Source organism: Xiphias gladius, chromosome 14 (genome assembly GCF_016859285.1).
Source record: "Xiphias gladius isolate SHS-SW01 ecotype Sanya breed wild chromosome 14, ASM1685928v1, whole genome shotgun sequence".
NCBI classification, from domain to species: domain Eukaryota; kingdom Metazoa; phylum Chordata; class Actinopteri; order Istiophoriformes; family Xiphiidae; genus Xiphias; species Xiphias gladius.
In genome coordinates this window covers 22,960,245-22,979,368 of record NC_053413.1, presented here as the reverse complement: position 1 = coordinate 22,979,368, position 19,124 = coordinate 22,960,245, and the positions used below count along the sequence as shown (strand labels likewise).

Below are 19,124 nucleotides of genomic sequence, written 5' to 3'. Positions count from 1 at the left end.
GAAAACAGTGTACAACCCTTTCCTGTTTGACAATGCACAAAGCCTGGTCCATTCAGCGCTGAACTTAACCCAAACCAACACCTTTGGGGTGAACTGACAAGCCAAATTTGAACCAGAGCTATCACGTACCATCAGTGGCCGCCCACGGTAATGCCTCTGTGGCTGAATGGGAGCACGTTCCTCCAGCCCGGTTCCAAAGTCTTGTGGAAAATCTTCCCAGAAGAGTAGAGGCCGATAGAGTAGCATATTAATGGCCATGGTTTTGGAGAGATGTATTCAGCAATCATACATGGACGTTACGATCTGTTCTTAAATAAGAACCCTAAATATGCCCTAAATATGAACAAATTAGTGAAACTGTTACGTCCACCTTCGCTCTTGCCGCATTTTGGTTGGTAGTTCGTAAAGGGGGCTTTTCATTCCGTTATTTTAGCCACATCAACCTCTCACAAACTTTCCAAGTGTAACTACCTTTCCTGAGCTGCAGCCAGAGGGAAAAGTAGGAGCTAGAACTGGAAAAGTCAATGTCATGAAGGAGTTATGGCTACAGATTCCAGCGTTAAGTTCATCTTAAAAGATGTTTGGAGCTCTACACCAACTATATCTGTCCATTACCATTAAGGCCATTTTGTTCTCCAAAACATGCCCATTTATGGTTGTGCTGAACCATATAGACCCATAAAACTGCCAGTGCCTTTGCTGTTTTTACTAATAATGACAGACTTTTGTCTATCTTTCATGTAGCCACACTCTCTTCAGTGGAGAAAGTACAAACAGAAGAAAATCAGACCTGTGAAGTCCTACAGCAGAATGAGTAATATCTCAAACAGCTGCTGATTTAGGACGGTTGAGGCGTCCTGGTCCTGAGTCCCCCCAGGTGTCACTGTTCTCTTCAAGACAAACCTGCTCTGCCTAGGGAGGATCTAACAAACTATTCCTCACTGAAATCTGTCAAACACCTTTAACAGTCACAGCTCGGGCACATCGTCCTTTCATGGGGGTCACAGAAATATCCTGTTAACCTTCACCCCAGCCACAGAACATCTACTGAGATAATTCAAACTTTCAGCAACAAACTGATCACCAAGATCTTTCTTGACAACAGCCGTTCGTGGTTATTTTTTGACATTTAGTCATTCAGAAATTCTGAAATGATTGCGACTATTTGGAAACACAGGATCCTAAATCCCCCTCACCTTTACTTAGAAAGTTTCCATCACATCCAGGAACTGAGCAGAGAAATGAGTACTAACGGTAGGATGGACAAACCGCTCCTGGATTCACTTTGTACGAGTGTTAATTTTTTTTTTTTTCCCCAAAAGAAAACACATAATCCAAGCGGTTTCTTGTATAATTTATATTGAAAACATGTTAAAAACATTAGTTTCCCTTTATAAAACTGTAACATTTACCTGTGGTCATAGTTACAACAGTGTCCTGGTAATCAAATTCCCCTGTCAACATCACGTGTAACTGGAGCGACGCATCTTAATACCAAGTGCATAAGGGATTTTAAAATGATGCTGGACATCAAACGGGGGTAATCAGCTGCTCTGAGCTCAGTTTGGCTGGTTGTCCATCTGTGAGCCTGACTGGTAAGACTGGATGTCCTCTCCGATGAACTCTGATACTGTGGAGGGAGAAGAGAGGAAATCACCATCCATCCATCTCATACACTCATTGCCGTCGGTACAGTTTAAGCCTTTGCATTCCTGCAATGAAAGGTAATCAACCTGTAAGAATTAACCCAGGTAATAACGCTGTAATTACTCATTTATTTGGAAAGCAGAAGGAATGGCAGAATCTGAATATCGTGTCTCCTCCTATGGAAATCGCCCGGCTATGACGTCCTGATACAAATAATAAAGCAACATCCTCAGAGGAGCTTTACAGAGCAGATATCTAAGGAAAAATTCTGGGAAAGATACTGTAACATATCACAGGAAAAAAAGTTCAAGGATGCCATTTTGGCCCGAAAACACGGTTTTTTAATGCTTTGCAGCTGAAACGTTTCGAAAGTGTGGGCTGGCTCCTGTCACAGCTCTTCATCACTGAGCAGCACAAAAGGCCTGGGAACATCTAAAAAAAATGCCCGCGGTGGGGGAAAATTTTTAGAGTGCTCCTTGAAACTCCAAGATGATATCGGCTGACATATTGGCTGATATCAGCTTATCACCAACTATCCGCATCGCCGTACATATCGGCCGGTAAGTAACAGGAAACTGCAGCACGGAGATGTCAAAGCTTCATATGTTTGAAGTAGCATAGAAACGGTGTCTCTGTCTGTTTATCAAAAATATTTGTTTATATTATGTTTTCATGAAAAAAAAAAGAATATAGGCTGACAGATTCTTTTAAACTCTCAAATATCAATATAGGTATTTGCAGTATTCACAGTATCGGTAGCAAATATCCAAACTCCGTCGGGCTGTGATATGCAATATTCTAACGGCCATGTTTGCACTAAAAGGAAGAACAAATCCTAATTATCATCACTTTAAAAATACTTAAAATTAAAGTAAAGGTTGCCAAATGTCTTTGCTTGTAGTCACTGAGCGACCGCCACATCCATTAAGAACATTTAAGAGGAGTTTGTTTGGGTCATATTTGATTGATCACTTGATCTATCGGGCTCTCGTCGCTTTCAGCCCCGGTGTTTGCCAAACGCTGGCCCCGCTTCAGCGCCACTCAGGCCTCACACTACCGAAGACGGTGGCGAGTGTTACCCAAATTACAGGATTACGGCTGACATCTGTTGAATGTCTGCACGTTCAAACTCGAACTCCGTGAACCCGAAAGCACGGTTTTCTGGTGTGACGAAGTTTGACGGCGCTGGAACTGACCACATTCATGGGAATGACCTGGATCAATATTACTCAACTGAACAGTATGGAGAGCATCTCCAACCATCGTATAACCCACCGATGACTGGAAAAATAATAATTCAACATCAACCAAAATGATTTATACTAATTCTAAAATGTGCACTCACCAATCTACAGACACTAAACTCTGACATTACCGTACTCAGCTAATCGAAAGTTCTGCACACGGGGCGCGCCGAGGCTGAATGGCTGAGGCGCGTACAACATGACAGCGACCTCACGGGTTCAATTCCTGGCCGGTTGGCCTTTTTGGCACACCATTTTCCCCCGTTTCCCTTCTCTAGCCTTGTCGACTATAAAATAAAGGCGAGATGCCAAAGACATAATCTTAAAAAAATAAAAACATCCGCACATACAGTAACGTTTTACTCAGCCGTCCTGCATCCACCAAACTTTTTACAATCTCACCATTCCATCTACACACCCACTTATCCATGTATTCATGCATAGCACTAAATTCACTCATTTCAGTTTTATATGTCTTTGTTTCTCTATGTCCTTTATTTGTCTGCAATGCAGCCACCTAATTCAGCGTTTCTACATACGTTTCTACGTCCTTAAAATCAAGCTCAATAAATGCAACTCACCTTCTTCAAAGGTAATGTGGTGCATAGACACTGAGCTGGTAAACTCCAGGGGGCACTCCTGGATCTTGGCATCCCTCTCTCCCCCATGTCCCATCCCCAGCACCCTTCCCTGGTGGTTCCAGCCCTCATAATGGGAGTAGGGTGCTGGGCAGATGTCCTGATAGGGCCTGGGGTTGGAGGGAGGGGAGGGACACATCTCCTGAGGATAAGCAGAGTACTGGGGGTAAGCGGAGGTGGGGATGGGAGGCAGAGGGGAGGTCGAGATAGGACTGCCGGCGGGGAACGGGCTGAGAGAGGAGGAGTGGGAGGGAGAGGGTGAGGAGGACAGGTAGGGTGAGTCCAGCCACGGTGAAGGGGAAGGGGAGGGAGGCTGTGGGCCGCGGGGGTAGAGAGGGGGAAGGAGCTCGGTGAAGCCCAGCTCCAGGTTCTCGAAGCTGGGGTGACGCTCGGACAGGGCTGCTCTGGACCCACCGGGCTCCTCCGCCGCAGCATCGGGTTTAGAGCAGTACTCCTCGTGGTAGCTCATGGTGGGGCAGGGAGGAGAGTAGGTGGAGGGGTAAGGCGGCAGGTGGAAACCCAGGCCTCGATCATCAGCCACTGGCTCACCTCTCACATGGAAGCCCCTGTCCATGCTGGGTTGACCCCCCACAGGACACACAGTCCCCCTGTCCAGAGGCAGCACAGAGGGCCGGGACAGCAGAGGGTCTTCCTCTTTAAACATAACTTCAGGAAGAAAACAGAAAAATTGAATCACTGCACATGCATAATAATATTTCTTAATATTAATACACAATCCTCCTGGTAAAAAAATTGTGGCTTGAGTTCAAAAAGGTGACTTATTTGTCTAATCCCGAAATAAATGTTGGTTTTAGGTATTTCAGGTGTTTTCAAAACGCCGCCGCATCTAAAAGCGGAACGGATTTTGCTGTGGAAATCTCCAAGTGAACAGTGAACGAGTCCACATCCCCACAGTGCATCCCCCACCTGCCACTGCAGTTCCTGAATTTTAATACTAATACGATATATATAGATCTGGAAAAAAAGTTTCCTGATTTAGACCAGGAAAAATCTGATCAAAGACATATTGAAGACAACGATCACATCTGACCAAGCATCATTAGATGTCAACTTTGGATATTTCACTATTGCAATGCTCAATGCTACACACACATTTCGGTCAGTAATCAAAATATACTGAGATTCCATACCCGGCCCTGGACTTACACAAACACAGTTCAGGAAGTACAGTTATCGCAAAATAAAATTCCACGTATAGACACAATGTTTGAAATTGTAAATTCTGTAGATATTTATACAACAATATGTACAAAAAGTAAATAAATAAAGTTCAAATATTTGCATATATATGTGTGTATATATATATGTATATAATGAGTGACCTTATTACTCACTTGTGTGTATGTACATACCTACTGCAGAGAGACTCATTTAGAAAATGTTCCAACTCATTGAAACTGTGAAGGTGTTTCTTGTGTAAATCTAAATATCAGGGACGGCTGAAACACCACAAGAGCAAAATGAACCGCTAGTCTTATCTCCAACTCCAGACACACAGACTGAACGACATCCCGCATGAAGCACCGGGGAGGTGCAGAGTCAGAGGTGAATGAGGTGCGAATGGACACTCACTGGGGAGATACTTGAAGCAGTGAGTGCTGCTTCTTTTCCTCTTCCCGTTGGAGACGTAGAGGCTGACCGACACAGGCCGACTGACGGACAGGTCGCTGTAGGCGGGGACTCTCACGCACAGCAAACACTACGAGGGCAACAGAGGCGTGGACTTAACATATGACAGACTGGAACAGATTCACGGGATGCTTTGGTTGTACCTGCTGGTTTTAAATTACAACTGGATCAGCGATGAAAACTTCATCTTGCCGCAGAGACTGTTCAGAATCGGTTTAACTTTCTTGGAGATTTTTTTTTTTTTGTTTGGGACTGATCACACACGCAAAAATACCTCATTGCTGTTGTCTCGGTCGACATGAGCCTCCTCCTCCCACTGTAATTTACCATCTAACAGAGAAGAACATGAGGTAGAATTAAGGTCAAGTGTAACCTAGACGCACACACACACACACACACACACACACACACACACACACACACACACACACACACACACACACACACACACACACACACACACACACACACACACACACACACACACACACAGACAAAGACACAAACACACACACACACAGTCATTTTAATGAATATAATGTGTTTTTGCTCTCATTGGATCACAGGTAACGGCTGGCGTTAATGCTTCTGTGCACTGGGTTGGTTCTGCTTATAAATCAGTATCGACTGATAACTGATTGAAATCTTAACTTCAGCTGAGGAAAACAGAAAAGGCTGAGTTTAAGGGGGAAAACTGACTGAAGGCTGGGATGTGATTTTTAACCGCAAAGATAAGTATGTAAGAGCCGATTTCTTTCTGTTAATTTTTTTTATGTACAAAAAAAGAAAAAAAATCTACAAACATTTGATCCAAAATCATGCTATTGTGTATTTGGCATCCTGAAATCCCTTACTATCCTCCTGAGGCACATTAATCCTGTTTCACAACACAAAATCTAAAACACTTTTCCTCCTTCACGCTGCACTTTTTTTTTTAATTTTTTTTTTTTTTTAAATCTGACACTGACACAATTACTTGCCTCTTTATACGAATTCACCCTTTCACAGTTTAAAAACAGTCGAAACAACTGTTATCCACTCTGTTTTTTTCACCGAATGACTGTGTGACTGAGGGAAAGCTCCCTGATTCACTTCCAGTGCCGTGTGATTTCCAACTGTACAACGTCTGAATGACTGACTGCGGTTAGTCTTTACAGAAAGATCAAGACCAGCAAACACAAGAACAGAAAACGAGCTCAAAGATTGAATTTGTGGTGCACTATTTTGCAATCGGCTGAATTGTTATTACTCTAACTATTGCTGAAATATATGTAAATGTGTGTTCAGACTCATGGATCCTATCTGAACTGTATCTCTGACGGTATTTTCTCCAATGGCTTTAGAAATCCTTACTCGCAGTAACACTACTGTTTTGCTGGTTAACTCGCTGAGACTTTTGTCCTCATCTAATCTCTGTGCTCACCCTGGCTACCTTTTACTCTGAAAACTCGTGAAAGCACAAAGGACAACAAGATCAGAAATGGCATTACCGGCATTTTGTCTCCTCTGTGGACACCTACCTGTGCCCCTCTCCATGAACAGGACTCTGGAGATCGGCAGGAAGTTGGTGCCGCTCAGCAGAAGTTCCTCTCCGCCCTCCACAGAGCAGGAAGTGAGACTGACGGACTCGATGACAGGCAGCTCCTGGGCCGAACGCTGGGCTGAGGCAGGGAGAGGAGAGTCAGGCAAATTAGACGTGACCTTCGGTACCAGTAAACACACTCCGGTGTGTGTAGCGGAGCTGAAACAATTAGTCGGGTAGTTGATCGGCAGAAAACGCACGCCCCCATTTTTTTGCACAAGCCTGAAAATAATGTACCCAAAATAAAAAGGTTACTGTTCTTTAACCCATTTGATTATGGTCAAAACCCTGGTCTCCTTTGAAAGGTAACTCTTTTTACGACTCAGAATGGGTATAAAAGTTTCAGAGGCACAAACATGGAAGAAATTTCTGCCTTCGCCTATTTTTTTTACGTATAAAAAAGGGAATATAAGGCCTGTGGTAGTGTCTTTTCCACGAAAAACTCTTTGGGGCCACAGCAAATTCCGTATCAACAGCCAGTTGCAGTGATACTGGATCCTAGAATGCTTTTTATGGATAGAACCAAGAGACTTAGAGCTTTCAAACAATGTATAATTTGTCAAGGTTGTGTGAAGAATGAGTTCAGCACAGACCCAAACACACCTAAAGTAGTGATACCAAGGCCAAAGCGTCCCACAGGCGGGATAGTGTATTTAAAAAGGTCAATCACTGAAGTGATTTTTCTAGCAAAAATACCAAAACCATCCCTAATTCCACTTTCTTAATTTTGAGGATTGGTTACAAATCAATAATATTCTGGGGCAAAACAAGCTATTTGGAGACATCCGCTTGGGCTTTATGACATTCTAACTCTTCACTGTTTTTGTGACATTTATAGTCCAAACGATTAATAAAATCATTGGCAGATTAACCGGTAAAGAAAAAACAATTGTCAGCTGAAGCCCTAATGTGTAGAATTTGAAAATGCCCCACTTTGGCACCCCAAAGTGGCAGTGCACGCTGCAAATCGTACACAGTGTGGCTTGAACATCCTGCTTTGTTAAGCATTATGTGAATGTGCAACCCCGATGATAGAAAAACTAGAAACCCCGCGTGACCGGCAAACTCACAGCATTCAATGGGCAGCGAGGCCACCTGCAGAGCCAGGACCCGGCCGGACGGGGCTACGGGGGGCGCCAGAGGGAGGTGGGTGCGAAACACCAAACGAACGCGCGTGTTCTTCCTCCCGACGTCCGTCTCGCCTTTTCTCAGCTCAATGTCCGAGTTCCTCAGCTTCAGGATGCCCGCACAGTCAATGCTACAACACAAGAGATTTCCTTCAAACTGTAAATTTATCCGGGGAAGGCCCAGCATGTTTTTTCTTGGCAGTACACCGATTCACTTTTACACAGGTGCACGCTCCTGTCGGCAAGTGAAAGGCCTCGCTGGCCTGCTGAGGTTCAGTACTTTGCTCCCTGGTACTTAGCAGCACCTTTACTCAATAAAAGCACAGAGGAAGTATCAGGGAAGTGTATCAAAGTAAAAGAACTCTTTTGGTGCCGTACAGTGTCCCGAGTGATGTCAGAGTACTACGTCTGACATTGTCCGACTGTTAATACCGACGCGTCAGTGCGTGAGCAGCATTTTACTCTTGCAGCCGCTCGAGGTGGAGCCGGTGGTTTGAACTACTTTATCTGCCGTCATGTAGTTTAGTCTACCGGTTCCCAACCCGGGGGAATCGGGGCCCCCTCCGCAGAGTAACAAGATTAATCCGCGGGGTCGTGAGATGATTAATGGGGGGAGGAAAGAAGGATTTTTTTGGGGATAATTACAGTTAGTTAAATGAAACCATCTGAGAAGTTTAGATGGAAAGTCACTCTTTACTTGAACCACTAACAACTCTTAGACCTCTGCGACGATGGGCCCCACGAGACACTGCTTTTTTGCAGTTGTTTTTTTTAACAAATTATTTCATCTTCTACAATGTATTTTATCTTATGATCCTATCATGTCTTATGGTCTTCTCATGATCTCATCATGTCTTTTTATGTAAAATCTTACAAAATCCTACTGTTAAAGTCTTACTCTAAAAAGTAACTAGTAGCTAAAAATGTCAAAAGCAGTGGAGTATTAAAAAAAAAAAAAAGCACAATATTTCCTTCTGAAATGATGCCGAGTAGAGGTATAAAGTAGTATAAAAATTGGAAATACTCAATTACACAAATACAAAAGCTCAAAATTGTAGTTAACAGCAAATGTACTTCCACCATGGCTTAGCAGTTGTTGTTTAGTCACACTCTTCAACAACCAACCTCGACTATCTTCCTCCTCACGTATATAATGTAGAATTCAGAACAGCCCTGACTTTGGAGGTCACAGCTGAATAACATGCAAAAATACCAAAGACTTGTGCTGTGGGCACGTGGGGGAAAGGTTCACCCTGTCTCTCTTCTACTCACAGGGCAGTCATGTTGTTCTCGGGGCTGAGGGGGATGTCCAGCAGCTTGGTCCCCGCCTGAACGCTCTCATGACTGGCCGTACCCACCATCTTCCCTGTCACCCTGGGGGGGGGAGGAGAAACAGCTCGTTTTGACGGCTAAGTATGCACATACCTACCGATCTGTCAGAGGTGAACCCCTGTCTTTCACAAAGTGCATGCTCCAGCACCTATCGGCTCTGCACCGGATAACAGGGGTTTAGATTAAAAACTATTTTGATAGTTGATTAATCACTTTGAGTCATTTATTGAGCAACAACCTTTTGCTTTTAGCGGCTACTCAGCCATAACTGCTGCTTTTCTCTCTTACATATCATTGTAAACTGAATGCCTTCGAGCTTTGAGTGTTTGTCAGACAAAACAAGTCTGTCACTTTGGGGTCTGGAAAACTGCGAGGGCCTTTTCCACCATTTTTTCTGATATTTTCCAGATTAAATTATCATATTAATCTGAAAAAACAACTGATAAATTGATCGATAACAGTTGCTGCGCAAAACTTATATATACTTCATTAAATATCATATTATTTTTTATTTACTATTTCATACTCGCCGCAAAGGGTAAGCTCACTTGTGTGTAGTGTGCAAAACTGAATTGAATCCCGAAAAGAACATCTACATGCAAATTGTTAAGGAAACTGTCCTGATCGGTTAAATATTGTCTTATACAGACAAATCACATGCTGCCGATTTCCCAAAATAGAGTTGAGAAGAATAATAGCGAAGTAAGACGTGCAGTGTCTTTCCCAATTGATGGACTTCTGTGTTGCAATAACATTCAAAGAATAAGAGTCAAACATGTTTTATTTCAAGCTGATGTTCTCATCAAGAACAAGCTACACTGACAATGACTGGCTCAAACAAACGAACAAAAAAAAAAAATTCCTAGACCAACGCAACAAGCAGCTGGTGGTAGATTACGCAATGATTAAAGCCACATGATGTGTCCCATGAGTATACAATATGTTGTGTCCCTTGAGTATTAATGTATGATAGAGGGATGATTTCGACCAGAGAGGCCGCTCAGTACCTGTGTATCTGATAGAAAGGATGTGGCCTGATGGACCTGTCGTCAGCCGTTCCAACGAAAACCTGAAGGGAGAGCGGTTTCCTCTCCGCGTATCCACACAGCTGTAAAGAGAGACACAGCGTGAGAGGTGAGATCAAACTGTGACGAGGCCAGCGGCAGCGGGCCACAACGTGCGCTCCCAAGACTCTGTTGCAGTTTTTACGAACACAAAACGTTCACCCTGAATTTTTCTACCTCGGCTGGAATTAGAAATTACATTACTTGTAACATCAGTCAGAGATGTTCATGAATATTTACGTTTGTGCAGCATTTCCAAGCAAGTCGTTTTAGTGAAGACAAATTTCTGTCTTCACTAAAAATGGGACTCCATCCCTCAGAAGCTATGTGAAGCTGCAGGTTTGTGCCTCACCTTGCCGGGGGGGGCCCCCCCGCTGCGACGGCTGGCCCTCCCCTGCTGCCCTCCGTCTCATAGTGGGCTCTGTGGTGTGGACGGGGCTGCACCTCGATACGCAGCTCATACTGGTCAAACTGGGACGGCAGCGGCCAGTCGAGCGGCGGCAGCGCGTTGGACCTGCACCGGGGCAGAAAATCATGGGGCCGACAGTTTTACTTGTGGACGGTGAAAAGCAGCCGGGGCAGAGGTGCACGACAGGTGCGGATGAATAATTATGCAGCGGACCAGCTGATGAGAGTTACGCATAATTTACACACGCAAACGTGACAGCTGCCAAAAAACAGCAAACACAGCACACGGTGAGTGTAAAGAACAACAATTGGGATTTATTTATCATTTGGGTGAATTAATGGTGTAACTGGGAAAATCTAGACCTTAGTGCTTATTAACACTGTTAAAATTGTACTTTCAATTTGTGCAAATGGATCTAGGCTTCGTTCAAAGAGCTGATCAGTTGTCATCCACTCAACTGATACGATTAAAGAATGATAAAATTTTTGTTGCTCTTAATCTTGGTCTGGTAACTGACGATTTTTCTCTGACATTATATCATTGTATATATGGTGGTGTGTGTGTGTGTGTGTGTGTGTGTGTGTGTGTGTGTGCGTGCGTGTGTCCTCGCCTGAACAGAGGGCTGTGGGCGCTGGCTCGGGCCCTGCCCCAGGCCAGAGCAGGGGGCACAGAGAGGTAGTCCATGCCCAGCGAGGGGGGCTCTCTCCTGGTTTGCTGGGTCTCTGGCAGCGGGCAGGGGGAGCTGTGGCCCGGAGCCTGCTCCTGATCCACCTCCCTGGGAGACAACTGGAGGACAAAAAGTGAGACCAGCCACTGCAGGGAAATCCAAATTTTAATTAAATATTTAATGTTTTACCACAAAAACCAAACCAGCGTCTTCACCTGTTCTAATGACGTCTTCCTGGTTTTCTGTGGGATGCTGAGCTCACAGCTGCTGGGCGGAGCTTGTGACTGCGGGGTGGGGTCTCCACCCTCCAGGTTGCACCCCTGCAGTTCTTCTGAGTAACTGCCCCTCCGTGAGGTACATGGGGAGGCCAGGGGTGAGTTTCTTCGCTTCTTGCCCCCGGGGGAAGTGGGCCGCGATGACGGCGAGAGCCCAAAATTGATGGTGGCCTCGTTGAGCTCCTCCTCCTCCACCAGCAGGGAGTCGCAGCTGGAGGCGGGGCTGAGCCAGCCGCGCGAGGAGGGGCTGGAGGCGGGGCTGGGGCTGAGGGAGCCGGGGCATCTGTCACGGTAGGTAAAGGGGTCCAGCAGGGGGAGGTAGAGGCGCTCTCGGTCCCACCCACCTCCGCCGCCCATGTCCCAGTAGCTGGAAATGGTGGGCGCCGGGTCGTCTTCAGGGGAGATGGTGGTTATCTGGATGCTGGGACACTCGACCACACGGGACTCTGAAACCTGAACAGAAGATGAGTGTGAGGGAGGGATATTTCATTTTCTTAGCTTTGTCTCTCAGTCAACAGACTGATATATTTAATACATCGGTCTCTGACCAAAAATGCCAAATACTTGCCTTTTTCCAGCTTCTCAAATGCAAGGATTTGCTGCTTTTCTCTGTTTTTTTTTAATCACTGGCTCCTGAAGGACATTTATGACTGTTTTCTAGCATAGACTAAAGATTTGAAAAGAAAAAATTTGATTGACAAATCGAAAAACATCATCAGTTGCAAACCTATCACAGTTCATTTTCCAGTCGTCTAAGCAAAAAGTTAAAGGGACATTCTGGATTTTTGGATTGATCACCTACCTTCAAGGGAGTAATTATTTTCACTTTATTTACAAATTCTATCTCAGTCAGCATTTAGCCGCCTCGATGTTTTATAAGTTACAGTCATTGGTTTTATTACGATCGTGAAGTAATGCAGCTGAGAACAGGAACAGTTACGAAACTATTTTCGCCATGAGTCACCTCTGCTTGTGAAAAGTGCCATTTTTGAAAGGCGTCATTTTGATGCAAAAAAATAAAATAAAATAAAGAAAACCCTACCAAATCCCCTTAACCAACGTCTGTGTTTGCTTAGCATGTTTGTCCGCAAAGTTTTATTTCACAGCTACATTTTTTAGAAACTGACTCTCACACACTGGAGGGTGAAGGAGCTAAATGCAACGGCGGAGAACGGATTTCCCAGCTCGTAATTGCGTCCCCTTGCAGATAATGAATAAATCAACTGAACGTTCACTGGAATGGTTTCAACTCAGGACAGCACCTTACAAGACTTTGGAAGTTTAAATTAATACTGTGTTTGGATTAAGTGAAACCACAGGCTGTGTGGAAGGTAAGAAATTCACCTAGAACCCTTTTGGTATGATTTTGAAAGAGGTCTGTACTAATATAATGTCCCTGGATTTTCCGCATCGACAAAACCGGGAAGGGCAAGGCATTGCTGTTTTTAGAGTAGGACTGTGTCAAGAGCGACAGTCCCCACACTTTCAGAAGCCATGTCTCTCAAAATGTTTAACGCCAAAGTTTACCTTCAAAGAAATGTGCACACGAGTGGATTTAGCTTAGTTCTGCATTAGGCAGTTTCCAGGTGTGAGTGATGACCACTACATCAACGCAGAGTAGCCGGACCCGAGACTAAGCTCACCCTCAATGCAAGTTTGTAGTTAATGGGGTAAAATAAGCAACGGGTGCAGAATGGGGTCTGCAAACAGGTTGCCTCACCTGCACAGAGCGCGCTGGCAGGCTCTCGTAGGTCCCGCTGAACTCTCTGACCGGGGCCCTTCGTGGAGGCGGGGAATGCATCCCGGCCCTCTGACTGCCCGAGGGTGGCGGGCTGGGGATGCTGATTGAGTGTCCTGCATGAGTGGCGGCCAAGTGGTTGTCTGCAACTGAAAGTAAACAACCATTAGACTGAACGTGAGGAAACATGGCAAACATCGACACCGAATATGTGATTTAGAAAATGAAGAAAAGAAAAAAACGCCGTTGCTATGGACAAAAGTTGGTCTAATTCTAAAAAAAAAAATGCTGATAATCAACTGCTGCTAATAAAGAGTTTACAGTGTGTTCATTTTCCTATTATTCACATTTACTTCCACATGGTAACAATTTTCATTGTCTGGCTGCTTTCCCGTTTTAAAAAAAAAAAAAAAAAAAAAAAGCTCACTTTTTTCTCCTTGTTCAAACACACTGTCTTTTGATATCACATGTTGTGGGTTTCGGGGGTCACGTGACCTCCCATTAATCTTTTTTCAGAACCACACGATGACAGTCGGCTCTGAAAACCTACTGTTCTTTTATATCCGGCACGAGAAAGGCTCATTTGATGTCAATCAAAATATTGCAAACCCAATGCGGTGAGTAAAGATTCGCGTTTTTTATCATCAACATGCCTACATCATTCGGTACACATCAGTCTTCCTTGATTTTCTGCACTGTGATTGTTGCCATATGGAAAATGCATGCCACTGGAACCTTTTTTCTCAGGAAGTGTACAGTTAGTGTCTTTCAGACAAGTGCCGAATTTTTTTTTTCCCCCTTTTAAAATAAAAAGGAACAGTTCGACCTCTTGGGGAAATGTGCCTGTATGCTTTCTTGCTTGATCGTCAGATGAGATGATGGATGCCACTCTCATGTCTGTTGTGTATACGTGAGGCTGGAGCAAGGAGACGGTTAGCTTAGCTTAGCGCAAAGGCTGGGAACAAGGGGAAAACAGTTAGCCTGGCTCTGTCCCCGGGTAAACAAAGTACCAGCACCTCTAAAGCTCACTAACTAACACATCATTTCTCGAGGAAAATGAATAAAATAAAATAAATTAAAAATTAAAAAACAACATGTTTTGGTTTTGGGGGTGGTTATGTGCCATATTTGAATGATATAAATATTAAGTCTGTTTACATTGTTATTCTTTGGTCCCGATCTTTATATTGTCAGTTATTTTACCCCAATAGCATGAATATTTTTCTTCCGGCAAAACAGAAAAATGTATTGAATTATTTTTCAAACGCCACCTTTCTAAAATCTGCTCAGGAATATTAAAAGTGATTATCAGATGAATAAAATTATGGGGCATCTGTAGGAACTGTCCGGCCACGTAGCTTCATGAGTTCATCCTGATATATACCAAACTTGACTAATATTACATTCAAGTACATTTTAGTTGTATATTCCACAATGTCCCAGTCATGTGGCAACAATTTAATAAATGCCCCCCCCCCCTTTTTAACTCTACTTTGAGTGTGGAGATCTATTTTAGTCCATCTTCCATGTATCACAGTCACAAAATGTGCGGTAAAGGGTGAAGCGGGAATTCTAACCAAATCATGAAGTTGACTTTTGCCTCACTGATCCAAATCTTACACAGTTTAAGAATCACAAACCCAACTCTTAAAACACAACTTAGGAGGATGATCTGGGGCTTTTCCACATTCCTTTCTTAAATATTTCAGAGAACATTCTCGACAAAACATCTCGGACTCTGGCAAACAACCATCCGCATGAGGACACGACCCCTCGAAACCCCAGTCCCAACCACATTTCCCCAGCACGGTGCAGTCGGCCTCCAAACGGAGCCAAACAGTAGTTACTCTGTAATGAGCGAGGCTCCAGCTGATCGTCGTTGCACTGCAGCGGCGGCAGGCCGTTCGGACAATTTTTGGGCAACGCGGGCGCACAACAACAGCCGACTGCCAACAAATTAAGACTCGGGGTGAAAAAATATCTCGCAATGTTTCCTGGCAACAAAACTATTTCCAAGCAATTAAAGCTGCAGCGCTGAGGCAACTCCTCTGCTGGTAGACGGCTTTTCGCATGGAACAAAGATTTAGATGTTTGTGTACCGACAAGCAGGGGAAAACTTACCTAACACTTTCTGAACACAATGAACACACAACAGCTGAACCTCAAAAAAAGCGCTGTTTTGATCAGCGGTTCCCACACGCCACAGAGGGATGTGAGATGAATCTGAGAGGCTGTGAGATGGCCGGAGGATCTGATCATCTACACCCCTACCAGATCCTCAGGCGGAACTACTGGGTACCGCTGGGAAATGTGTATACACATCCTAAACACCAGTGGTAAAAAAACAAAATGAAATGGGGGTTAAATTTGTTTTTTTAGAGTCTTAAGTTTGTCTGGTGGCTTAGGGCTCCCAAGTAGCTGCTAATTCTGCTACCCGCTAAGACTAATTCACCCTCACCGGTGCACAGCACATCAGAGCCTACAACTATACTGACACAAAGCCGTGTTCAGACCTAAAACAGCGGGGGGAAAAAAATGTACCTCTCGAGGCTCTTCTCTTAAAAGTATTCATCAAGCAATCATTTGTATGTTTGTGGAAAGAGCAGCAGAAGGGGTTTACTGACTGGGCAACGTACCTGACGGTTACTGAACACAATCTTCTTTTGGGAAGCCTCATTTAACATGGTTAATATAATGTAATACTTCGCTCTGTGTCCTGAGTTGAACCTCTCACAAGGAGCGATAATTAAATCTTCCCGAGTTGAAGGTCAGGACCCCCACAAGGGATCGAATGATAAATCTGAGGGGTTGTGAGATGAGGCAAGGAAATCAGAAAATCCATATTTCTGCTAAACAAAACAATGTTTATTTTTCAGACTTTTCTCTCGCCCTTGCATTTTTCCTGTGAATTCTTAGCTGATTTCACCTCTTTGTCTCCTCTTCAACCCTCCCTTCTTGTATCTGAAATGACCATTTGGATGTTCAACTACAGACCCATCGCGTCACTTTCTTTAAGGGAGCCTCGTCAACTCAAAAGAAAAGCCTCTCCAATCAAATATGCTTTCAAACTTTACTCTGTGTCCTGAGCAATTTGGAGACATGTGGAAGACAAAAAAAAAAAAAGGGGGCTTCACCGCTGCAGAGCAGGCAAAGATTTGAAAATATTACAGCCATCGCACACATGGAAAATGACAAAATCCAATTTACATATCTTATAAATTGATGGTGAACTGACAGTTATTGAGCACGGTCCGTGACTTTTCCTCAAAAGTCCAACAGACCTCAAGTAATACACCGTTCTATGTCCTGAGTTGAGCCTCTCACAAAAAGTGATGTGTTTGACGAGTGGTTCAGAAGCCCCACAAGGTGCCACAAGATAAATCTGGGGGATCATTTGGTTAACATGATTGGAAAGCACCTCTGCCTCAAAACATACTATTTATTTGCTCAGATCTCCCCCTTAATATTAGCCTCTTTTACTTTGTGTGAATTACCGCTGGTTTTTTTCCCGGGCCAATACTGAGCCGATTGGGTATGGACAACGACCTGACCGATCCGCATGAAGTACTTCTGTCACTGTTATTTCAAAATTCAGCGTTCCTGCTACAGATTACATTCATTAAGTCACGGCACACTGCCAACTGGGTTTTTTTTCTTTTTAGAGCCGCAACCATCTCTGGCCTCAGATATCTCCAGATACACCGATTTCAGTGTCATGAAAGAAAAAAGTGGGAATCGGTGCATTCCTAAATTTGACCTCCTCAGGCATCCAAAAGTTATCTAAATAAGTAAAACTAAGTCACTGTTTAGTTTAACTGGTCACAACTGGTAAACACATGCAGCCAGTGACCAGGGTTGGCAAGTCGACATTGCTTTGTTTCATGCGTCACAAGCCACAGAAGTTGCATCCCACTGGTCTGCATGTTACATCAATAGATATGGAGAGCCGGGGACATAAATCTGAGCATCAGGAGTGACATCAAAAGGCCAGGAGAGTGAAAAGAAGACTTCTGTGAAAGTCTATACTCCGTAAAGTAAAAATGAATCACCGAGAGTAAAGAATCGCTCTCTCGCTTCTACTGAAGCTCACTTTCATGCCTTGGGTGTGGTAATACAACTATATGCCAGTGTGGGCGGGAAACAAATGAGAGAGTTGATGTGAGGATATGAGGTGTGCGTGCGTGTGTGTGTGTGTGTGTGGGTAGGGAAAAATGGGGAGATGGAGGTTGAGTGAAAGAGGGAGGGAGGTGTGTATGTGGTGGGCGTTCAGTACACAGAGGTTGAGGTTCCTTCCCAGATGGCAGCTGTTAACTCTACTCACACGCACAGCTGATGAGAAACACATTGAGTCTGGGGCCGCGCACACACACACGCACAAACACACGAATGCACACAAAAGCACTAACCAGGGATACAGAATATGCACACACTCAGATGCATACCACACACAAAACAATCACACAATAAAAATATACTCCCGCTCACATGCTTATAGAGGCAGGCACGCACTCATCACATGCAAGTTCAAACCCACACAGACACACACGCACGCACGCACGCACACACACACACACACACACACACACTTCACATAAGCACAGGCGTGCAGATGAGGGCCCTCGTTACAGCACATGCAGCACACAAACGCACACATACAGAAGTTCCCGTGCATGAGAAGCCTGGCCGGCCGCTCAGACCTCCTCCGTCTAACGCGCCCCGTCGCTTCGACACATTCAACTATCCGAGAAATGACTCTAACCCTGGCCGCTGCCGCCGGAGGAGTCCAGGTGCAGCAGGGCGCCCTCACTTTCCTCCCCGGCCCCGGAGCTGTCCGGCTCGGCTGTGCGCGCCGGGGACGGCCCCGGGCGCTGCCGCGGCGGCGGGTCCTCCTCGAACACCAACTTGAACTCGAACTCGCCCTCCTCCCAGCCCGAGCCCGGCGCGGCCCCCATCGCAGGGACAGGATACAGATACGGCGATACAGTCTTATCTCCCTGTGTCAAATGCTGCGGCTTTCAAGTCTTTGGCGCGCCTCGAAAAAAAGAGGAGACGGGCGATTCCCAAAGACTTTCTCCTATGTGCGTGTCATCGCGCAAATATCCCTGCTCCCGGGAGGCTCCGGTGTAACTTCGGCAGCTTTTCCACGCTGTTTCCACTCGGCGAGGGCTGCCTCTTGCTCGGATCTCTGCAACTTTTTCAGACTTGATGCCCTTCGGTCCACATCAAACCCTCGCTCGGGATATCTCACGGTCTTCGCCGAGACACGTTCACCCGACGGATTCGGGTCTTTCATTCTAGGTCCACCGCCGTCCCCTGTAGCCTCGATTCTCCCTCTTCTTCCCCGTTCAAGAGAGAGAGAGAGAGAGAGAGAGAGAGAGAGGGAAAAAAGTTTATCAAATATTTTTGTCGTCCTTTACCCTTAATTGCCTTTGGGTGGGTTCCCCAGCTCCAGTTGGTCCGTTACTCATTCCCCATAGGGTCTTGTGCCTGTCAGTCACGAATCCCCCACCCCCCCACACACCCCCACCCCCCGCCCAACCTCCAGCCTCCCCTGCTCTCCCCCCCCCTCCCCACTCACTCTGGAGGTTTCGCTTTTTGTCAAACTCACTTAACATTTACTTAATGCACAAATACCCTGCAAATTTGGCTTCTCTCCGCGAATTACATCTTACTTTGCACCACCATCCAAACACAATTTTCCTGGTGTGCCCCCCCCCCACCAGAATTGGGTTTGTCCTCACATCACCTCCA

At 45.0% G+C, this 19,124-nt stretch overlaps 1 protein-coding gene across 1 annotated transcript; it reads right to left on the bottom strand.

The window, feature by feature from the left end:
- Nucleotides 1-1,361: 1,361 nt before the first annotated feature.
- On the bottom strand, nt 1,362-18,724 carry nfatc4 (nuclear factor of activated T cells 4). The gene is made up of 13 exons (XM_040143788.1): nt 18,133-18,724; nt 13,356-13,522; nt 11,576-12,088; nt 11,304-11,479; nt 10,642-10,798; nt 10,228-10,328; nt 9,161-9,262; nt 7,832-8,019; nt 6,700-6,840; nt 5,454-5,509; nt 5,123-5,249; nt 3,473-4,195; nt 1,362-1,630 (listed from the first exon to the last, which is right to left on the bottom strand). The coding sequence occupies exons 1-13, from the start codon at nt 18,323-18,325 to the stop codon at nt 1,560-1,562; spliced, it is 2,715 nt and encodes a 904-aa protein (XP_039999722.1). The 5' UTR covers nt 18,326-18,724; the 3' UTR covers nt 1,362-1,559.
- Nucleotides 18,725-19,124: the final 400 nt, after the last annotated feature.

Excerpts from the sequence above, each read along its gene's own strand:
- nfatc4 (XM_040143788.1), bottom strand. The coding sequence starts at position 18,325 with ATGGGGGCCGCGCCGGGCTCGGGCTGGGAGGAGGGCGAGTTCGAGTTC. Across the intron at positions 13,523-18,132 it reads CTCCGGCGGCAGCGGCCAGG|TTGCAGACAACCACTTGGCC; the intron begins GTTAGAGTCATT and ends GTTTACTTTCAG. Across the intron at positions 1,631-3,472 it reads CCACATTACCTTTGAAGAAG|TATCAGAGTTCATCGGAGAG; the intron begins GTGAGTTGCATT and ends CTCCCTCCACAG.